This window comes from Rosa chinensis, chromosome 2 (genome assembly GCF_002994745.2).
Source record: "Rosa chinensis cultivar Old Blush chromosome 2, RchiOBHm-V2, whole genome shotgun sequence".
Classification (NCBI taxonomy): domain Eukaryota; kingdom Viridiplantae; phylum Streptophyta; class Magnoliopsida; order Rosales; family Rosaceae; genus Rosa; species Rosa chinensis.
In genome coordinates this window covers 63,070,569-63,088,439 of record NC_037089.1, presented here as the reverse complement: position 1 = coordinate 63,088,439, position 17,871 = coordinate 63,070,569, and the positions used below count along the sequence as shown (strand labels likewise).

Here is a 17,871-nt window from a genome sequence, read left to right as displayed (position 1 = left end):
GCACCACCCTAAAATATTTATAAGGACACGTCCAACTAACACAATTGGAAAGGAAAAAATAGAAAATTTCTTAATGCCAAGAAGGTAAGTATTTTTATTTTCTAATTTCAAACCTAGCATGTAAGTTAAGTGTCCTGAAAATTTTAAAAAGAATTACAAAAATGGATGGAAAATTGCCAATATAAGTAAGTTGGTAGAAATTAGAAAACTTAAGATGGAAATTATCAAAAAGTGAAAAGTCAATGGGTAGGAGTGGGCATCTCTGTTGGTCCACGTCCCAACTCACTCACATTTTGGTGGGTTGGATTAGTTTGTTACACACAAAAAAGAAATTATTGGGTCAGAAACCGTCCACCACAATGAACATATGGGTGAAATTAGGTCCAACCAATACTCTGCCCGTTAAACCCAACCCGCCCAATATATATTATATACTTATGGGATTTGCTAAAATTGTACATAATTGCACTACCTAGCATATATTATATTGGGCCACTGATAAAATAGGTCATTTTGAAGTGTCTTATTATAATTAAGGTGACACAAAATACCCCATGATAATTACGGTCACTCCTTAGAAATCTAACACTACAAATGATAAAAATTACAACTCATGTCATTGTCTCCCTCTTCCCCGGTCCATTTCAGAATATAATTAACCCTTCCCTCTCTCTCTCTCTCAACTGACCTCACCTTCGTGGTCCAAACCCAATCACTCACCGACATGCCCCCACCCAGCGACGAAGCACTGCGTGCCGTAACCAAAATCCCCGGCAATGGAATCGGACCGCTAGTCACGAATGCTGTCGAGAAGGTGATGGAGGCGATGCAGGCGCCGGTCTACTTCGAGAAGTACGATGTCACCGGCAACATGCCGAGGGTGCCAGAGGAGGTGATTGAGTCGATCAGGAAGAACAAGATGTGTTTGAAAGGCGGGCTGGAGACGCCAATGGGCGGGGGCGTTAGCTCGCTGAACATGCAGCTCCAGCGAGATCTCGATCTCTATGCTTCGTTGGTCAACTACTTCAATCTGCGTGGCTTACAGACCAAGCATGGCTTACAGACCAAGCATGGCAACGTCGACATTCTGGTGATCAGGGAGAACACCGAGGGTGAGTACTCGGGGCTCGAGCACGAGATCATTCCTAGAGTTGTTGAAAGCCTTAAAGGTATAAACAATGCAATTCCAAAATGTAAAATTCATTATTAACTGTAAAATTTATAATGTTCAATCAGTTTTGGAGGAGCAAGAACAATATATCTTTTTCATTTGTGATTATTATGAACATAATTCGTTTAATTTTTTTATTGTAGAATCTGTTTAGAGGAGGTATTGGTATCAGTTGTTGTGTTTGATTGTCTCTATAATTTTATCCAAATTCAAAATTATGGTTTTATCTTGTGATTTTCATGCTAGATGTAGAGGTTTTGTTGTAATTGCTTTGTCCAAAATAAGGATTTTCATATAGATAAATCTTCTGTGTTCGGAGAAGTTTAGCAACAAGCAATCTTTTTCCTTTGATGAATTGTGTATGCTTATGTAATTGGTTTGCTTTGATCTTGGCATGCTTTGATCTTATTTTTCTGAAGAGTTCTTTTGTTATTCGGGTTTTGTGGTTTTATGGCTTTACAAATGTCTAGTCATGATATTATGTACTTCACAGTATGTTTCTATATCTTGGATAGTTCAATTAACACTTAAGTATGCTTACTGAACTTAGATGGCATTACATATCTGACCAGGTGTGGGATAGGATCGATCTAGGTCTAGCCTCTCAGTATGTAGTATGCTTACTACATATTCAAATCTTGAGAACCATCCAGCCAAAATCAGAGCTCCAGAACTAAGTCGAAAGAAGAAGCAGCTTTCAAAAACTTTTTGGAGGCTTTGATGCCTCCAATAATTTGATAAAGCTTGGAGGAAAGCAGATGCTGCCTGTGGACTTCTTGCCTCGTAATAGAAGATATGCTGCTACAGAGAAGGTGGAAGATATAGGTAACTTGAAAACTGAGCAGCATAAAAGGAAGCAACATGGATAGGAGTCAAAGGTGGAGAAGACAGAGCGGAAGGTATGGGCCTGCTATTTGTTTTAGCTCATCTTGGACATGATGTTTTATTCATCTTGCCTTACCATTAAAGATTAATATGCCAGCTTATGATAATGAAAATCTAGAAACTGTCATTGTAATAGTAAACTGTGAGCATATAACTTGCATTCAAATATCTGATAGCTACTGATTTTGGCATTTGATAATTTCAGGAATCGTACCTTCTGTTTTGTAGTTGTGTTGGTAAATTTATGTTGGTTATTTGATGATAACTTGAATATATATGAGTGTAAGCAGCTGTCAAAGGAGGAAAGACGTGAGGCACGGCACGCTAAAAAGAAATTGAAGAAGGGACTTTACAAGGGTGAAGTGCAGCATTCTCATAGAGTAGCTGCTATATCTGGCTCTTCTTCCAAACGTCTGATGTGATTGTGCTGATCATCAAATGGTAATGAGAATAGAATCACCTAGCTGAATCCACAGAGAACTTATCAACTTGTTGTGGCTGCAACTCGAGAAATGGGTATTGGAAAGGATGGGAAACTGCCTTTGAGGCTTCCCTCTTATCTCAAGTTGTTTAAGGATGTCACTGTAACTACATCAGATCCTGGAAAGAAAAATGCAATTATAATGGGTAGAAAAACATGGCAGAGCATTCTGCCTGAGCATCAGCCTCTATCGGGACGCCTTAATGTTATTCTGACTTGTTCGGGGGGAGGGGGGTTTATATTTAACTTTAAAACAGTAACTCTATTTGTGTTTAATTTGTGGTTTTTTTTGTTGTGGTGGTTATTTATTATATTTTATGGGAGTGATGTGTGGTGATTTTCGTTGTGGGGGTGGTTATTACTTATTAGAACTATAGTCAGTATAGCGTTTGAGTTCTCATGCCTTGTTCCTTTTTCTGATCTTGTATTCCCTCTTGGCATGTTCCTACACAACAAATGGTTGAATATGGCCAAACTCCTTAAGTCACTGGTAAAGTCACTAGTCAGGTCATTAATCAAGTCACTGTCTGGGTAACTATTAACCTCAAGTAACTAACTAAGTCATTGATCATGTAACTGCCAAAAATTACTGTTAATCACGTCACTAACTAAGTAACTGACCATGTTACTAACCAAGTAACTGTCAGTAGCCAAGTCACAAGATGATAGCGAAGTCACTATTAATCACATGTTACTAACTAAGTAACTAACCATGTCACATTACATGTCACTGACAATGTCATTAACCAAGTAACTGTCAGTAGCCAAGTCACAAGTTAATATCCAAGTCACTGTTAATCACATGTCACTAACTAAGTAACTGACCATGTCACTAACCAAGTAACTGTCAGTAGCCAAGTCACAAGTTGATAGCCAAGTAACTGTTAATCACATATTACTAACTAAGTAACTAACCATGTCACTAACTAAGTAACTGACCATGTCACCTCCAAGTTACAAGTTAATTGCCAAGTCACTGTTAATCACATGTCACTAACTAAGTAACTGACCATGTCACTGACCATGTTACTGACCAAGTAACTGTCAGTAGCCAAGTCACAAGTTGATAGCCAAGTTATTGTTAATCACGTCACTAACTAAGTAACTGACCATGTCACTGACCATGGTACTGACCAAGTAACTGTCAGTAGCCAAGTCACAAGTTGATAGCCAAGTCACTGTTAATCACATGTTACTAACTAAGTAACTGACCATGTCACATTACATGTCACTGACAATGTCACTAACGAAGTAACTGTCAGTAGCCAAGTCACATAATCTGGATAAACTTCTTATTTGTAATCAAACAATCAGTTCTTGAATATAAACCAAACTGAGACAAAGTTGGCACAATTAACCAATCCAAACCTCCAAAACTACCATGAACCAAACTAACATACAAACCAACATGCAACACTAGAAATTCAATAACTAAAGAAGGGCAAAAAAAAAAGACACGGAAATGAAAGAGAGCTGTCTAACTTTGCCGCACTTCTGTGTCATGCCCAGTGAAAACAACAAATCCATGGACATATTCTGTATTTTTCAGCATCTGTTGCAAGGAAAGTGGGTGTTCTCTGCCGTTATAGAACAAAGTCCCAACAAATGAATATAGAATTTTATTTGGGTCCTCACACTTGATCACTGCCCTAAATCTTTCCAAGGAATTTTCATCATGAAGATGGGATGTCACCTCCAGTGCATTGTTCAATTTTAAATTTGTTTCTCCATCAAGGTTCATAGTTTCCACATAGCAAATGCCATCCTCATAGCTTGATGAAAGCAAAAGCAGATCAACAAGAAAGTACTCATCCTTGTGCACCTTGACAAGTTCACCAACTCTGAGCTTCTTCCATCTGGTCTCAATGAATGTATAATTCCTACCATACACTTTCACCTTTCGATTATTTACCTCCACATCCTGAAACCATTTCAAATATTAGCCAACTCTTTAGCACAGAGCAAACAAATAAATGACATCGAAATATCAATTGGAAGGAATTTCCCAGTAATGTTGTTCTTTCTATTTGTACTGCATCCAGTGCAGATATAGAGGGCAAACACCAATCAGTATGAAATGTATAAAGAGACCTCTTTCTTTTTCAGCCTTTTAAAGGCCTCTTCTATAAAGCATTCCATAAACAAGAGTACAAAGAGACCACAATCATAGTCATTTTTCTGTTGCGGGAACTGGGGGAAAATGAAATATGTAAGCTTTAAACCAAGTAAACCCCAACAAATCATGGCATTTCGAGATACCTGAGTATGTTATAGCTCTTAACAGAATTGCAACTTATTAGCAATACGAAATTGAAGTTCAAGAATAAAGTTCAAGAGCTTTATGATTTTAATTAAAGTTGACAACTATGACTAAGGCAAATGTGAGTGAACTAATGGTGATTCCATAAGATAGGATGTGTAACATATGGCATTGAGGACGGAAATTACCACAAGATTTTCTCCTCAATATGGTCAGGAAGTCGTTTCCAAAAGTCTTAAACTGTTAGATCTGAAATATCAACTTCTTGATCTAGATAGCACATTTCTTCTTTAAAAAGCTGCATACCAAATTAGCATTAAACTCGTTAATGATAAATGACTGAAACCCTAACAGAGTAAATATAAGATATGATCATTGCTTAATGAATCAACAAGGACATCTTTATCTAACCTTTTAATAATTCAAAAAATTGATTTTCTCCCCACATTCCTCATTATGGGTGTAAACCCCAGAATTTGAGCAACATATGAAACAAGAATTATGGGCCAATACGATCGGCACATGCAGCTCTCTGCCTTAAACCACATCTTTTCAACATAAAGATCTGCAGAAAGGTGAAAATCCAATGAACTCAACCCTCCTCTTAATCGACGAAGATGAAATAAGAAAGGAATTCAAAAATTAAAGGAATTATTGATACAAACTAATCGAACATATATACTAATTATTGAGCAGCAATATAAGCATACACAATAGACAATAGAGAGAGGGAGAGAGACTGACCTTAGATCAATGAAAATAGACAATATGAAACAGAATCTAGAATCATAAGCAGAGAGAAACACTATAAAGTAGCTACAATTTTGTAATCATTGCCTCAAGACATGAAACTCTGAGATGCCTTTAGACCATCCAAAGTAAGCTAGGCATGGATATGAGTGTGACTTCGTGCTATGTATGCAATTATGCATGCACCATAGGCACGTGTAATTGCTAAGAAACCTAAACAACACAAAACGAAATGCACAACTTAAATCATGGAAATGGATATATTACCATGATTAAATCATGTTACCTCTCTCATCATCTTTAAGTTTCCAAAGGGCACAAATGTCTAATATGGACTTGGGAACAGGAATCTCCAAAAGATCCACACCATAACAAGACGCCAAAGAGTTTACCAAGTTACGAACCAAAAACACAAAACATAAATCCCTAGTGTTAACCAATGACTGCATGGTGCAAGATGTGATAGCAAACAAACAATATCCTTAACATAAAAAAAAATCATGACAGAATTGAAATTTGGGATTTTATACGAAATAGACTATTCATATGTGGGTTTTTATCATCTTGCACGATAAAAACCACCAATTTCATACTAAGGTAGACTATTATCTACTAACCGATCAAGAACATCTAGAATTTTCGGGTTTCCATCTGATGTAACCTGTAATCCAGCAGCAACTGGCTCCAGTTCAGAATCTGATTCACAATTTTCAGTTCAACACCTTAAGTTTCTTGACCAAAAAACAAATCCAACAGTTCATCACAACAACTAATCAATTTCATCACAATACTGAGTCCATTTGTTAATCAATTTCTCGACCACTAATTTTCCTAATCAATTTCACAACTAACATGTTCGATTCTTATAACTTGGTTCATCGAATTAGCATCACAATCAAAAATACTAATTTCAGAAGCAGTGTCATCTCAACCATGTCTAATTGTAAGTACTAAACATCTAACACCATAAAGCCTACAATTCAATAACTCATCGAGTACAGTTCATTAGAAATTCACAATTGCCTATCTAAATTTCACCAAAAAACTCTTAACTTTAACAAAACTAAGCTCCACAGTTCCAATGCAATAAGCTTATTGTAGAAACTAAGCTAACAATTCTGAGAAACTAAGCAGCACGAATCAAAACAACCGGGGAAGATAAACTCACCGAGCGATACTCATCAAAGTCAGTGATGCAGCCAGCAGCGACGAGAAGCTCGCCGAGAGCGGAAAAGGTCGTGCAAGGACCGGTGCGAGATCCGACTGGAGGATCCGAATTCCAGCGACCTCCGTCAAGACCGTGCTCAAATCGTCGCGCTACTTCATCCTCAGGATCGAGGATGGCACCGGCAAGCATGCCTTCATCTGCCTCGGGTTCGCCGAGCGCAAAGCGGCGTTCGATTTTACCATCGCGCTCTCCAATCTGGACAAGTATGTCAAGAGACGAAGAGACTTCGTACGACGCCCGATCAACCTGAATGATCTGGAGCGATTTGAATACCAGCGAGTCGGCACCTCTTCAAGAACTCGTACCGCGATCCCAAAGACGCTTCGTTCTTCGCCATTCGCACTCTCTCGAGCTTTGTGTCTCTTGTGGATGAGGAGAAGACGATAGAGAGAGAGAGAGAGAGAGAGAGTTGGCTTTAAGGGCATAATGGAAATCAAAAAAATTAAAAACTGACTTTTTATAACATTACTTATTATTTATAAGGACTAAATTAATATTACTAATAATTCATTATGGATCTTTTTATCAAGTCGGAAACTATGTGACATTTTTATCATTTCATACTCTAATATGACATTTTCCATAATTTCCCTTATTATATTCTACATTTTGAATAATGATGTCATAAAACTGGTTAATGTTCATACTTTCTTCTAGGTTCCTTCTCGCGGCAATCACCCCGAAAACCTTCGCTTGCTTGGAGGCCTCTAGAGGTTCACGCAGCACAACCAGCGAGCAGAGCCAACTCCAACCATGAGACGCGCGGGCAGATAGAAATGCCTATAGATGAGGTAAGCGAGGGCAGCTTACCGACAAAGGGTCTGTTGTTATACTACTATCCTAATATAACATCTACATAGGTCTTCCAAAAATACTAATTTTGACGTAAATGACTTCAGAAAATTAAAATATGATGGGCAATTGACAAACAAAAAATAATTCTTTTATAACATAATATTCTCAAAACTCTCTTAAGTGCTGCAATAACTACTCACACCACAACCTACTTTTATCTTCCACTGTTCTATTTTTGCAATAAAAGTTTTCAGTTTCGTACCACATGCATAAGCACATTAGCAACCTCGAACGTTAAAAATTAATTACTCAATCTTGCCAACATAAATTTTTTCCTTCATCTATCAAGCTATTGGGTTAAGGGATTCTAAATTGCAGCATCAAATTGTCAATGAATGTAAAACCTCGAAAATATTAGCTTACGTTGCAATTATATTGACTAGGATCAAAAACCACAACCACATAGACTTGATGAAAGATACAAGTACATAGAAATTTACATCTTAAAAGAATCAAGTAACAAAAGTTCAAAACCAGCAAGCCTGGCCAGCTAACAGACTATCCAGTGCCACCAAGGACTCCCTTGAGTTTCTTGATTTGAGCAGGATCAAGGAAAGTTGTCTTCCCCACCAACGAAGAAGGTAAATCGTTAGCAAAAAGTGCGAAATCGAGGATTTGGAGACCTGGACTGGCACTGCTAAAGCTTACAATGGCCTTGGCATGTATTTTAGCAGCATTTACTTGAAAGTGCAACAGCCCTTGTGGGAAAACCATGACATCTCCCTTTTTAAGAGTCTTCACGTAAACAGAGTTGGCTGAAGAAACAAAGCCAGCAGTGATATAACCCCTCAACACAATAAGAACTTCCGAAGCACCAGGGTGGGTGTGGAATGGGATAACGCCCCCCGGCGCAAGGTCAAGCCTTGCCAAAGAGAGGCCAAGACCATTTACACCCGGAAATTGAGCGACAAATGCGGGGGTAACAGCAGCTTGGATGATGTTGGTGGTGTTTCCAGCTTTGGCCAGGCCAGAATACACGAAGTCACTGACAGTGACTTTAGCAGGGTTCTTGCAGAAATATCCTGCAGGGCTATCAGGGCCAATTAGATCTGCAACACAGAAGTCTTGGACAGAAGCATGAGAAGAGGATAAGAAGATGAGAGAAAAGAGGAAGAGAATGGTGTAATTAGCCATTTTCACAAACATGCTTAGGGTTACTGAGCTTGGCATCTCAAGTCGATCGGTTTGGTTGGGTATATATATACAAAACTTGCGCATAAATTGATTGGGAGCAAGTTGAGAACGAGCCATGCACTGGACACAATGGACTAATGAAAGGAGGACAGCCACTACTTGATGATGAGACCCCCTTTCTGCACTGGACATAAAACAGGTTGTCACTTTTGGTAGTTAGAGAAAGTATTCGTTTTCTCCACTCTGTGGAACAGCTTGCAAGACTAAGCTAAATATGGTGCATATTATCTATAATGGGATTCCATGAATTGCTAACAAAAGGAATTCTTAGACCCAAAACAGACAGACCAATGATAATGCTGATTATGATAGACCTTTTTTTTTTTGGGCTAGTTTAGTGTTCAAATTAACCAGTAGATCAGAAGAGAAGAAATGGGTTAGAGACTTACGATATTAATGTGGTCCTTATAGCAGCACATGGGAAGAGTGAAAGCGAAGACTGAAAGGGACGTGCATAAGTAGACAATATGACAGCTAAAATCTTCAAGGGTACACCCATGCATATATAGAACCAAAATTGGTCCTAGCTCCTTCAATGGCAACCATGGAATTCATGTATGGACTATAGTAATTCAGTCCAGCTATGGTTAAGATTAATTCCATACCATGGTAAACATACCATAAATCTGAACAAAGCTGAGAAATCAACAAGATTCAAACCAAAACATGCGGTGCTGGCTAGAAATTTCCCGCAATGACGAGGAATGTTAACACAAAACAGGTACTGCAAGTCAGTGCCAAGATCTGTTCTTGTGAAGCAGTCGTGCCCCATGTTTTAAAACGCTGAGGCGTAGGCCGAGGCGTTTTCGGGAGAGCCTCAAGAAGGCGTTCGCCTTGAGGCGTAAGGCATAAGCCTTACATATAAATGAGCTGTATAGCTGTCACTACTACAAAAAGTTAATCACACAACACTAATCACACAACGGAACAGAAATCTTCTGTTGTGTGTTTAAGTAAAATCTATTGTACAACGGTATTAGTAATGTTCCGTTGTGTGAATGTCAACAAAGTGATAACTTTTTTCTCAGAACTACATTGCACAACACAATTAAGTGTTTTCCGTTGTCTGAGTCTAAAAAATTTAGCAATAGATTTCCCTCCACTCTTGAATCATGGTTGCCTCTTGAAATCTGAAATTTGGGGTACTTAGGACAACGGTGCTTGACATTTTCTGTTGTGTGATTGAAAACTAAACGCCAAATTGTGAGGAAGCTTGCTTGGATATCTTCCACTAGGTAAACCTTGTGCAAGTTGTAGAAATCAGACAACAGAAATTATACTTTTCTGTTGTGTGAAGTGGGAACATAGGAGGCAGTCAAAATGCTGCAGGCGGTAGATTTCCCTCCATGTTTTGACATTTTGATTTTATGTCATACACTCTTACGACAGTGTGTTGTGTTTCTGTTGTGGGATCGACTTGAGAAGTAATATTTGAAGTTCAAATAATTTCTTTTCCTTTCATTCTCCCTCTTTCGCACTTTGAGTCAAAATAAGACTTCTTCGACCGAATGTTTCCCTTCTTCCATCAAACCCTAAAAACCCAATTTTTCATCTTCAATCCTTCCCTCAAAGTTCCCAAATCACTCCATTTCAACCTCTAGCTAGCCATTTCTTCCCTGAGCACGCCAAGCTCCGCGACGACTATCGTGAAGCCATCAAACAATCAAGTCCCTCATTCTCTCATATCTCTTTCTCCTGTCATCTCTCTCTCTCTCTCGTAGTTTTGAAACCCCAAAATTCTCCAGAAATTTTATGAATCACATTGAAATCTCAAACCACCCAAACACCCAAAACACTTTCTACCCTTAAAACCTTCGCTGCTTCTTCCTTCTCCCCTGCACTTGTCTGCCTCTCTCTTCATCAAAAAGCCCTAAAAAGAAAGACGATGCCTTTCCGGTTTAGAATTTTCTCCAAACAATGCCATTTGGATTTCGTCAGCACCATTTCTATCAACCTGGATGAGCAGCTGATGGGTTCGTCAGGGATGGCTCCACCTTCATCCTTAGCCCACGCGGCGGGTCCCTCCACTCTCGCCTTCTCCTCCGCCGTCTCCAAGTCCCTCAACCCTCTCAGGCTCAGAGCCGCCTCTCGCGGTGCTGCTATTGGCCGCGGATCCGCTCTCAGAGCTCGTATGGTCTCAATGCCGACGATTAAGCCCCCGCTCTCTCTTGATTTCGACACCTCTGTTTTCAACAAGGAGAAGATCAACCTCGCTGGTCACGATGAGGTCTCTCTCTCTCTCTCTCTATATTAACCTCTATCCTATCTCAGTATTTTATACTTGTTTTTGTACTTATTGGCAGAGTATTCATAGTGATTTGAGATATGGTATTTGGTTTTTGTTGATTTTGCAGTATATTGTAGAGGGAGAAAGGTACTTGTTCCATCTGCCGCCTGATGCCTTCCCAGGTGTATATGTATGTGTAGAGTGTATATGTATGTGTTGTACACCATGATTTTCGATTGTGCAACGTCGATGAAGATTGTGGAGATTTTATGAATGCAAAGTATAAATTTGTGCAACAGGATGCTGAGTGAAGTTGTGATTGATAAATTTGTGTGAAGAATTTATGGAAAATATGTTGTTTTTACTATCTATAAAGGAAAATGGCATTTTATAGAGTTAAAAGAATCTAAAGCAACTGGTAATGGTTTTTTGTTTGTGACAGAGAGAAAGATTTGGATGAGGTGTTGCAGTCAAAGACGGTGTACTTGAATGTTTCCAAAGGTGTTCTTGCCAAGACCAAGGATTTGGTAGCTGCGTTTGGGTCGGATGATCAGACCAAGATTTGTTTAGAGGTCAGAGAATTTGCATTTCTTCTTTAGGGTTCCATTAGCTTTGTGAATGCTATGTTGAGTTGAGATGTTTTTATGTTGTAGATCTTGGATAAAGGGGAGCTTCAGGTTGCTGGGAAGGAGAGAGAGTCTCAGTTGTCCAGTCAATTTCGGGATATCGCCACTATTGTTACGCAGAAAACCTATAATCCAGAGAAGGCATCAAGCAGATCGGTGTTATCGGTTGGGGTTCACAGGTGAATAATTTCTCTCGAATCTTTTCATCTAATTAATGAATGGTGTTATTTATTTGCTTGAATATCACTCATTGTCTATTTGGTTAAATTATGTTAAGAGGTCTGCGTTTGTCATTAGAGTATCTGTCAATTGCGGTACTGATTATTTATGTTTGAAAGTGAAAACAACTTAATCAGAAACAAAGAGCTGCATGGCATTTGAATGTATATTTTTTTTCCTGGTTCTATTTGTACCGCAATTCACCCTATTTCCAGATATTTTCATACAGATATTGCTGTAATCTGCTTATGTTTCATACAGTTGGTCTGCATATGAATGACTAATTACAAGAGCTAATAAATGATTTCTCTGCATAGTAACTGTAACATGTTCCCAGTCCATGTTTGCAGGTGACTAGCCTTGTGAGACTCAGAAGGGAAGAAACACATGATAAGTTCCAGATACCAAATGTACACATATGAAGAGTTGGTATGTAAATGCACATGTATGTATATATGTACACTTGGGTTTGGATATGTGGCTTTTTTGATAAATTATAACTCCTGTTCTTGTGGTTGTTTGAGTCAGATAGCATCTTGTGTTGTTGCCAAACTTATGTCATCAAAAATAGTGAAAAGTGAGATTTTTGATTTCCCATTTGGATGTGGGGATCAGTGGTTTTGAATCCATGTTATGTTAGATTAGCAATATGAGTTATACTCTTAGCTATACAAGGATCTGATTGATGAGCAAAACTTAATTGAAGGAGAAGGAAACTGATTTAATTTGGGCGTGCTATATTTGCTGTAATCTGATTTTAATCAGTTCTCCTCCATCGTGCCTAAGCTTTATTAACAATATCTTTACCATTTTTAGACAAATTCTCTGAGTAGGGATGAAGAATTTCATAGTTAAACAGGCACATAAAAGGTGGAAGTTAGAGCTAATAAAGTGGAAACATCCTGAGCAGTTCCTCTTCATTTTTGTTTTAATATTGTTCTTGTGGAAACATACTTTTGAGTATTCATGCCATATAGTAGGAACAACTTTTTTTTGCTAGGTTCCGAAATGTAGTCTCACTAGTACAAGGTTGGATAGTTATCAAGGTTGGATGTCTTGTTGAAGCTTTATGATTCCAACATTTGGATACTTATATGGTGTTTGTGACTGTCCAAACTAAGTTATGACTTCTTGTGGAATTTTAGTTTGTCTGTATACTGTTTTCGTTTGACTTTTGGTGCCTGCACGGATATGCACTGCATACGTTCAAGTGATCAACCATAAACAATGATTTTTTCTTCCTTTTTGAATCTACTTAAAATTTTATAACTTGTTGCCTTATCGAATCTGTTTGCAATTCCAAGCATAGGCATTGATTTTTATTTTTACTTTTGCAATTTTATAACTTGTTGCCTTATCGAATCTGTTTCAGATTTCTGTTATGAAGAAATAGTGTGATTGTATTTATTTCAACTTTGATTGCAGGTGCTTCTTGACGGTGGGAAGACAGAGAGGCTCATCAATCAGGATTAGAAGCTTCCCAACCGGCTCTAACTCAATATCGGGTGCTTGGTCCTATGATAAATGGATGCTCATGGATTGAATTACAACCACTCACTAGCCAAAAGCATCAGGTGAATTTTTCCTTTGACAGTTCATAGAAATCGGTGAATTTTTCTTTTTTGGTCTTTGGTTGCATGTAATTTTTGTTGAATTTGTTCTTCATTTGTTGAGGTAGCCTTTGTATTCTTAGCTTCTGGGTTTGGATGCTGCATAATAATATCTTTATTCACAATTACTCATCATTTTTACTATGATTCTGGGTATAAAAGTTTCAAAGTACGGAAAACATATGATTGGATGAGCAAAGAATTGAAATTTCATGTCTCGATGGTTTACAATTGCTTTACTGTGCTGAATCGATGCCAAAAAAACAAAGATTTGCAATCTTAGATTCTACCTTAAGGATGTCTTTTCACTCTAATTGTTGTTCATTTAAATTTTTTCTTTAATGGGTATATATCTACTCTGCTAACAATCTGTTTTCTGTTTATTATGGTTGTCTTGCAGTTGGCTACTATTTGGTTGGAGCACAAGTATTCCCCTAGCTGGTAATTTTTCTTCATCAATAATGTTTTGTTGATTCATTGATTTGATTGGTTCCTTTTTCTCTATGCTCATGCCTGAAGGGTCGTATATATGCAATTATGTGCAGTATATAGTTTGACTAATTGTGTATATTATACCCATTAGAAATCAGTGTTGTTTGGCTTTTCTATCTGTTTGGCAGCCATACGTTCACACACCCAGAAGCTAGGAAGAAACCTCTTATTTTTGTTATTCAATATTTTCCTTTTTGATTTACAAGCTCTTATGTATATTGTTTATCAGTTTTCTTTTGCTATCGATTTTTGCTATATGGTAAATATATAATAACGGTTAGATTAGCCACTGCAAAGTTGGAATCTGTTTTGCATTTAGATCGAGGCTAATCTGTATTCTTTATTTGCAGAAATTTCTTTTGGTACAAGGTAGTCTTATGTATTTGATGTGTGATACATATATGCATTTTTTTATTTCATGTAAAGCTATGTCTGAAGATTAGATACTTGGAATCTATTGATAGAACTTTTATATTATGCAATTGGGTGCTTAAGTTGATTTTGATTAAATTTTTACCTATGTAAACATACAGGAGCACTACTTTTGGCCTTAAGGCAACATTGTTCTGGAGAAATCTGAGAGGAGTTGGCATGAAGTAACAAACCAAGTAGGGGAACATATCACCTCAAGTACGATTCTGGTAATGTTCAGAAGATACTTTTATTTATTTTTAGTCTGTAACTATGGAACTTATCAATTGTATTTGGTTTGCAATTGATACTATAGTGACGCTGCAGTTCGACTATGCCATTTTAAAAACAGTTGGTCTACATTGATGCAGTTGCATAATTTACTATTCCTGAGCTGAACATCATTGACCAACCAAAATGGTGGGAAAGAAGTGTTCCGAATCAAGCTGGAGATAGAGTAGATGTTGTTCAATTCTATGGAAAGCACTGTCTCTGGATTTTGAGCAATGGAAGAACTGTATGCGGTAGTGATTCTGTTTGGAAGGCCTTGATTTTTTATGCCAAAAGTTGTGAATGCTTCTTTAATGCTGATCAACACAATGATTTGGCAAAGCCATGGTAGACGTAAAGAAAATGTTGGACCAATTTCATGAGTTGCCCAATGCCAACAACATAATTTTCAAAAACGCTAGATGCAAGGTAAAGGACTTGATGTTATTTGTTTTTATATCCTATGTTTTCCCCTTTAATTTCCAAGAATTTCATACGACATGGTCCATATTTGTACTGATGTTAGATTATTTGGTTATACACAGGTGCTTTTTAGTATTAACTTTTTGAAGTTATTCAAGAATCTGATGTGGCCTGTTTGGAGAACTTAGCACTCAGCACTAGATCTTCTACTGAAGCAGTCATCTGGCTAAAGACCCAAGAAGCGCGGTGTAGGGAGAAGTTGGTATTAGCTCTTGACTACTCTTGAAGAAACTTAAGGTTAAATCTCATTGTTTGCACAAGAGACTATTGCAAAGAATATGAGATAATGTTAAAGGTCTGAGATGTATTGCCTCTAAAGGATATCCCAAAGTTGGAATATCTCTTAGATACACACATAAAATCATTTTTGTTGATCCCAAAGTTGGAATATCTCTTGGTAATATATGTACTGTTTTTGTGGTAAAATATATGCTGCATTGTTTCTGGAAAATTGTTCCAGTTAGGTAATGAATGAACAAACAACAGTTCACAAGTTGTGAGAAGCAAGCTCAGACAACACAACCTCAAATAATCACACAACTGGTTTATAATGTTCACACAACAGTTGATAAAAAGAATATGTTGTCTGAGAGAACCTCATACAATTTGATAAGGCAATCCAAGTTGTCTAAGGTTAAGTTATACAACACAAGACAAAACCATGTGTTGTATATGATAAAAGAGTTCAAAATTGAGGCTTCTCCTACAACAGTCACTGGTTGGTACCTAATTTGATTACAATATTCACACAACGGATAACCAAATATAGCTGTTGTGTGAACTAACAACCAACAACAAAAGAAAACAAAATTCTGTTGTGTGAGATTCATAACACACAACAGAAATAAAATGATCACTGTTGTCTGAGTAATCAACATACAAGGGAGATAATTTTACTTCAGTTGTGTGTTACTTACCTCAGACAACAAATATTAAATTACATCCGTTGTCTGTTATTAGTCTCAGACAACAAATAATCAGTTATATCCATTGTCTGTTATTAGTTTCAGACAACAAATAATGAGTTATATCCGTCGTGTGTTATGAATCTCAGACAACAAAAAATGAGTTATATCTGTTGTGTGTTAGGAATCTCAGAAAACTGCAAATTTCATTTTCTGTTGTCTGACTGTGCCGTGGCATCCCCGCGCATGCCATGGCAGGCACATGCCTGCGCATAATTCACACAACGGAAACTAGTATTCTGTTGAGCAAAGTGATATCACACAACGGTGAAATCACCGTTGTCTGATGTTTTAATCACACAACACTCACTTAGACCACGGTGAGTTTGGTCATCAGACAACAGAAATTCACCGTCGTCTGATGACCTTTTTGTAGTAGTGTGTATTTATGCATGTAATCATTAGTCTTATATATAGAACATGTATTGTAACAAAAAAGCCATTATATATTATCATCTATTCATAATAAGTATGTACTAAAACCATATGTAATCTAGTTGATAACAATAGTCAATCCATAATGTGATAAAGATACAGACCATGATGTGATAAAGATACTGATGAAAGAAAATTGATCCAGCATGCTAAATATCATATTGTTAAATACCAAGAAACCGATTTAATTGCCTCTCAATTTCATAGTTCATTATTGGAAATTAACAAATCTCACAACTAAAATAGAATCCTAAAAATTAACAAAGCTCACAACATGACTTGCATTTGTGAAATTATTTGCATTAATACAATTGTGTCTCTATTATATCTCTGCAAGACAAGTACAACCTATTGAAGAACTAATGGTAATATGATTGCAGATGATAAAATATCCAATAGACTCAAGCTAGATGGTAGCTTGTAAATCCAATCAAAAATGTCAGTTTGTAAATCCCAAATTGCTACATATCGACATACACATAGTACAATCACGTGCATGCCACGTGCGCCAAAAACAACAATCAAAGATTGAATCGGTTTCTTCTTCTGCATTTTCTTTCTTTTTCTCCAGCAGATACAAAAAGCTTTCAGGGGCTCCGGCCGGAACCTCGCCGTCCGGCCATCTCTGGCCGTCGTACCGGCGCCAATATCTTCGTCTTGGTGTCGTTGTCCCATCTCCAGTCTTCGTTCATCGAATCGTCAAGTTTGGAGAGCAAATCGACGGTGAGAAGCTTGAAGACTCCGGCAGTTTTGCAGCAAATTCTGGCGACTTCACGCCTCAGCTGTAAAACAGAGGCGTTTTTCCGTACGCCTCACGTATATGAAGCCTCAAGCCACGCCTAACGCGCGCCTTTTAATTCACTCGTGTCACAGTGTCATTCATAAAACTCATCAAAAACCTTTGGAAGATGATCTGACTAATGGAAACCTAATCAGGGAGAAAATCCGCATTCCTACTTTTAGGAAAATCATTACAATTTTCCAAAACTATAAACAAAAAAATGCATATATATATATATATATATATATATTGGATAATTGGAGGCCAGAAAGCCCAGAAACAAAGAAAAACTATGTATCAGAAACTACGTCCCTAAATCTAGGACTTTAACAAAAGTCATCAAGCAAGGAAGGCATCACTTGTGGAGGAGGTTGCTCCATGAAGTGCACTCCAATGTCAGTGTCCAAACCAGCCTTGGTGAGCACATCAGCAACCTAGTTAATTTCCCTGTAAACATGTGTTATCTCACAACTCCATAATTGTCTTCTCAAAGAATTGCAGCAGTCAATGATGGTTTTTAGAGGATGT

The 17,871-nt window shown here is 37.6% G+C and overlaps 3 protein-coding genes and 2 long non-coding RNA genes across 5 annotated transcripts; 2 read left to right on the top strand and 3 right to left on the bottom strand.

Moving 5' to 3' along the window:
- The first annotated feature begins 724 nt into the window (after window positions 1–724).
- On the top strand, window positions 725–1,325 carry LOC112184736 (isocitrate dehydrogenase [NAD] regulatory subunit 1, mitochondrial). The gene is made up of 2 exons (XM_024322979.1): window positions 725–1,169; window positions 1,315–1,325. Exons 1-2 carry the CDS (start codon window positions 725–727, stop codon window positions 1,323–1,325), a joined length of 456 nt encoding a protein of 151 aa, XP_024178747.1.
- A 2,689-nt stretch (window positions 1,326–4,014) lies between these two features.
- Window positions 4,015–4,781, bottom strand: LOC112184735 (probable phospholipid-transporting ATPase 8). Its single transcript, XM_024322978.1, has 2 exons — window positions 4,629–4,781; window positions 4,015–4,458 (listed from the first exon to the last, which is right to left on the bottom strand). The coding sequence occupies exons 1-2, from the start codon at window positions 4,779–4,781 to the stop codon at window positions 4,015–4,017; spliced, it is 597 nt and encodes a 198-aa protein (XP_024178746.1).
- Window positions 4,782–5,253: 472 nt separating this feature from the next.
- On the bottom strand, window positions 5,254–6,994 carry LOC121051898. The gene is made up of 3 exons (XR_005807404.1): window positions 6,716–6,994; window positions 6,165–6,243; window positions 5,254–5,362 (listed from the first exon to the last, which is right to left on the bottom strand). It is a non-coding gene; the product is annotated as an uncharacterized LOC121051898 (long non-coding RNA).
- Window positions 6,995–7,962: 968 nt separating this feature from the next.
- Window positions 7,963–8,874, bottom strand: LOC112189226 (auxin-binding protein ABP19a). The gene has a single exon (XM_024328519.2). It carries the CDS (start codon window positions 8,846–8,848, stop codon window positions 8,129–8,131), a length of 720 nt encoding a protein of 239 aa, XP_024184287.2. The 5' UTR covers window positions 8,849–8,874; the 3' UTR covers window positions 7,963–8,128.
- A 5,979-nt stretch (window positions 8,875–14,853) lies between these two features.
- Window positions 14,854–15,538, top strand: LOC121051930. Its single transcript, XR_005807491.1, has 2 exons — window positions 14,854–15,108; window positions 15,225–15,538. It is a non-coding gene; the product is annotated as an uncharacterized LOC121051930 (long non-coding RNA).
- The last annotated feature ends 2,333 nt before the right edge of the window (window positions 15,539–17,871 follow it).

What these genes read in the sequence shown, in the direction of transcription:
- LOC112184736 (XM_024322979.1), top strand. Translation starts at nt 725, where the DNA reads ATGCCCCCACCCAGCGACGAAGCACTGCGTGCCGTAACCAAAATCCCC.
- LOC112189226 (XM_024328519.2), bottom strand. Translation starts at nt 8,848, where the DNA reads ATGCGCAAGTTTTGTATATATATACCCAACCAAACCGATCGACTTGAG.
- LOC112184735 (XM_024322978.1), bottom strand. Translation starts at nt 4,781, where the DNA reads ATGATTTGTTGGGGTTTACTTGGTTTAAAGCTTACATATTTCATTTTC. An exon ending in AAAGGCTGAAAAAGAAAGAG is followed by an intron (nt 4,459 to 4,628) that starts GTCTCTTTATAC and finishes AAATGGTTTCAG; the next exon opens with GATGTGGAGGTAAATAATCG.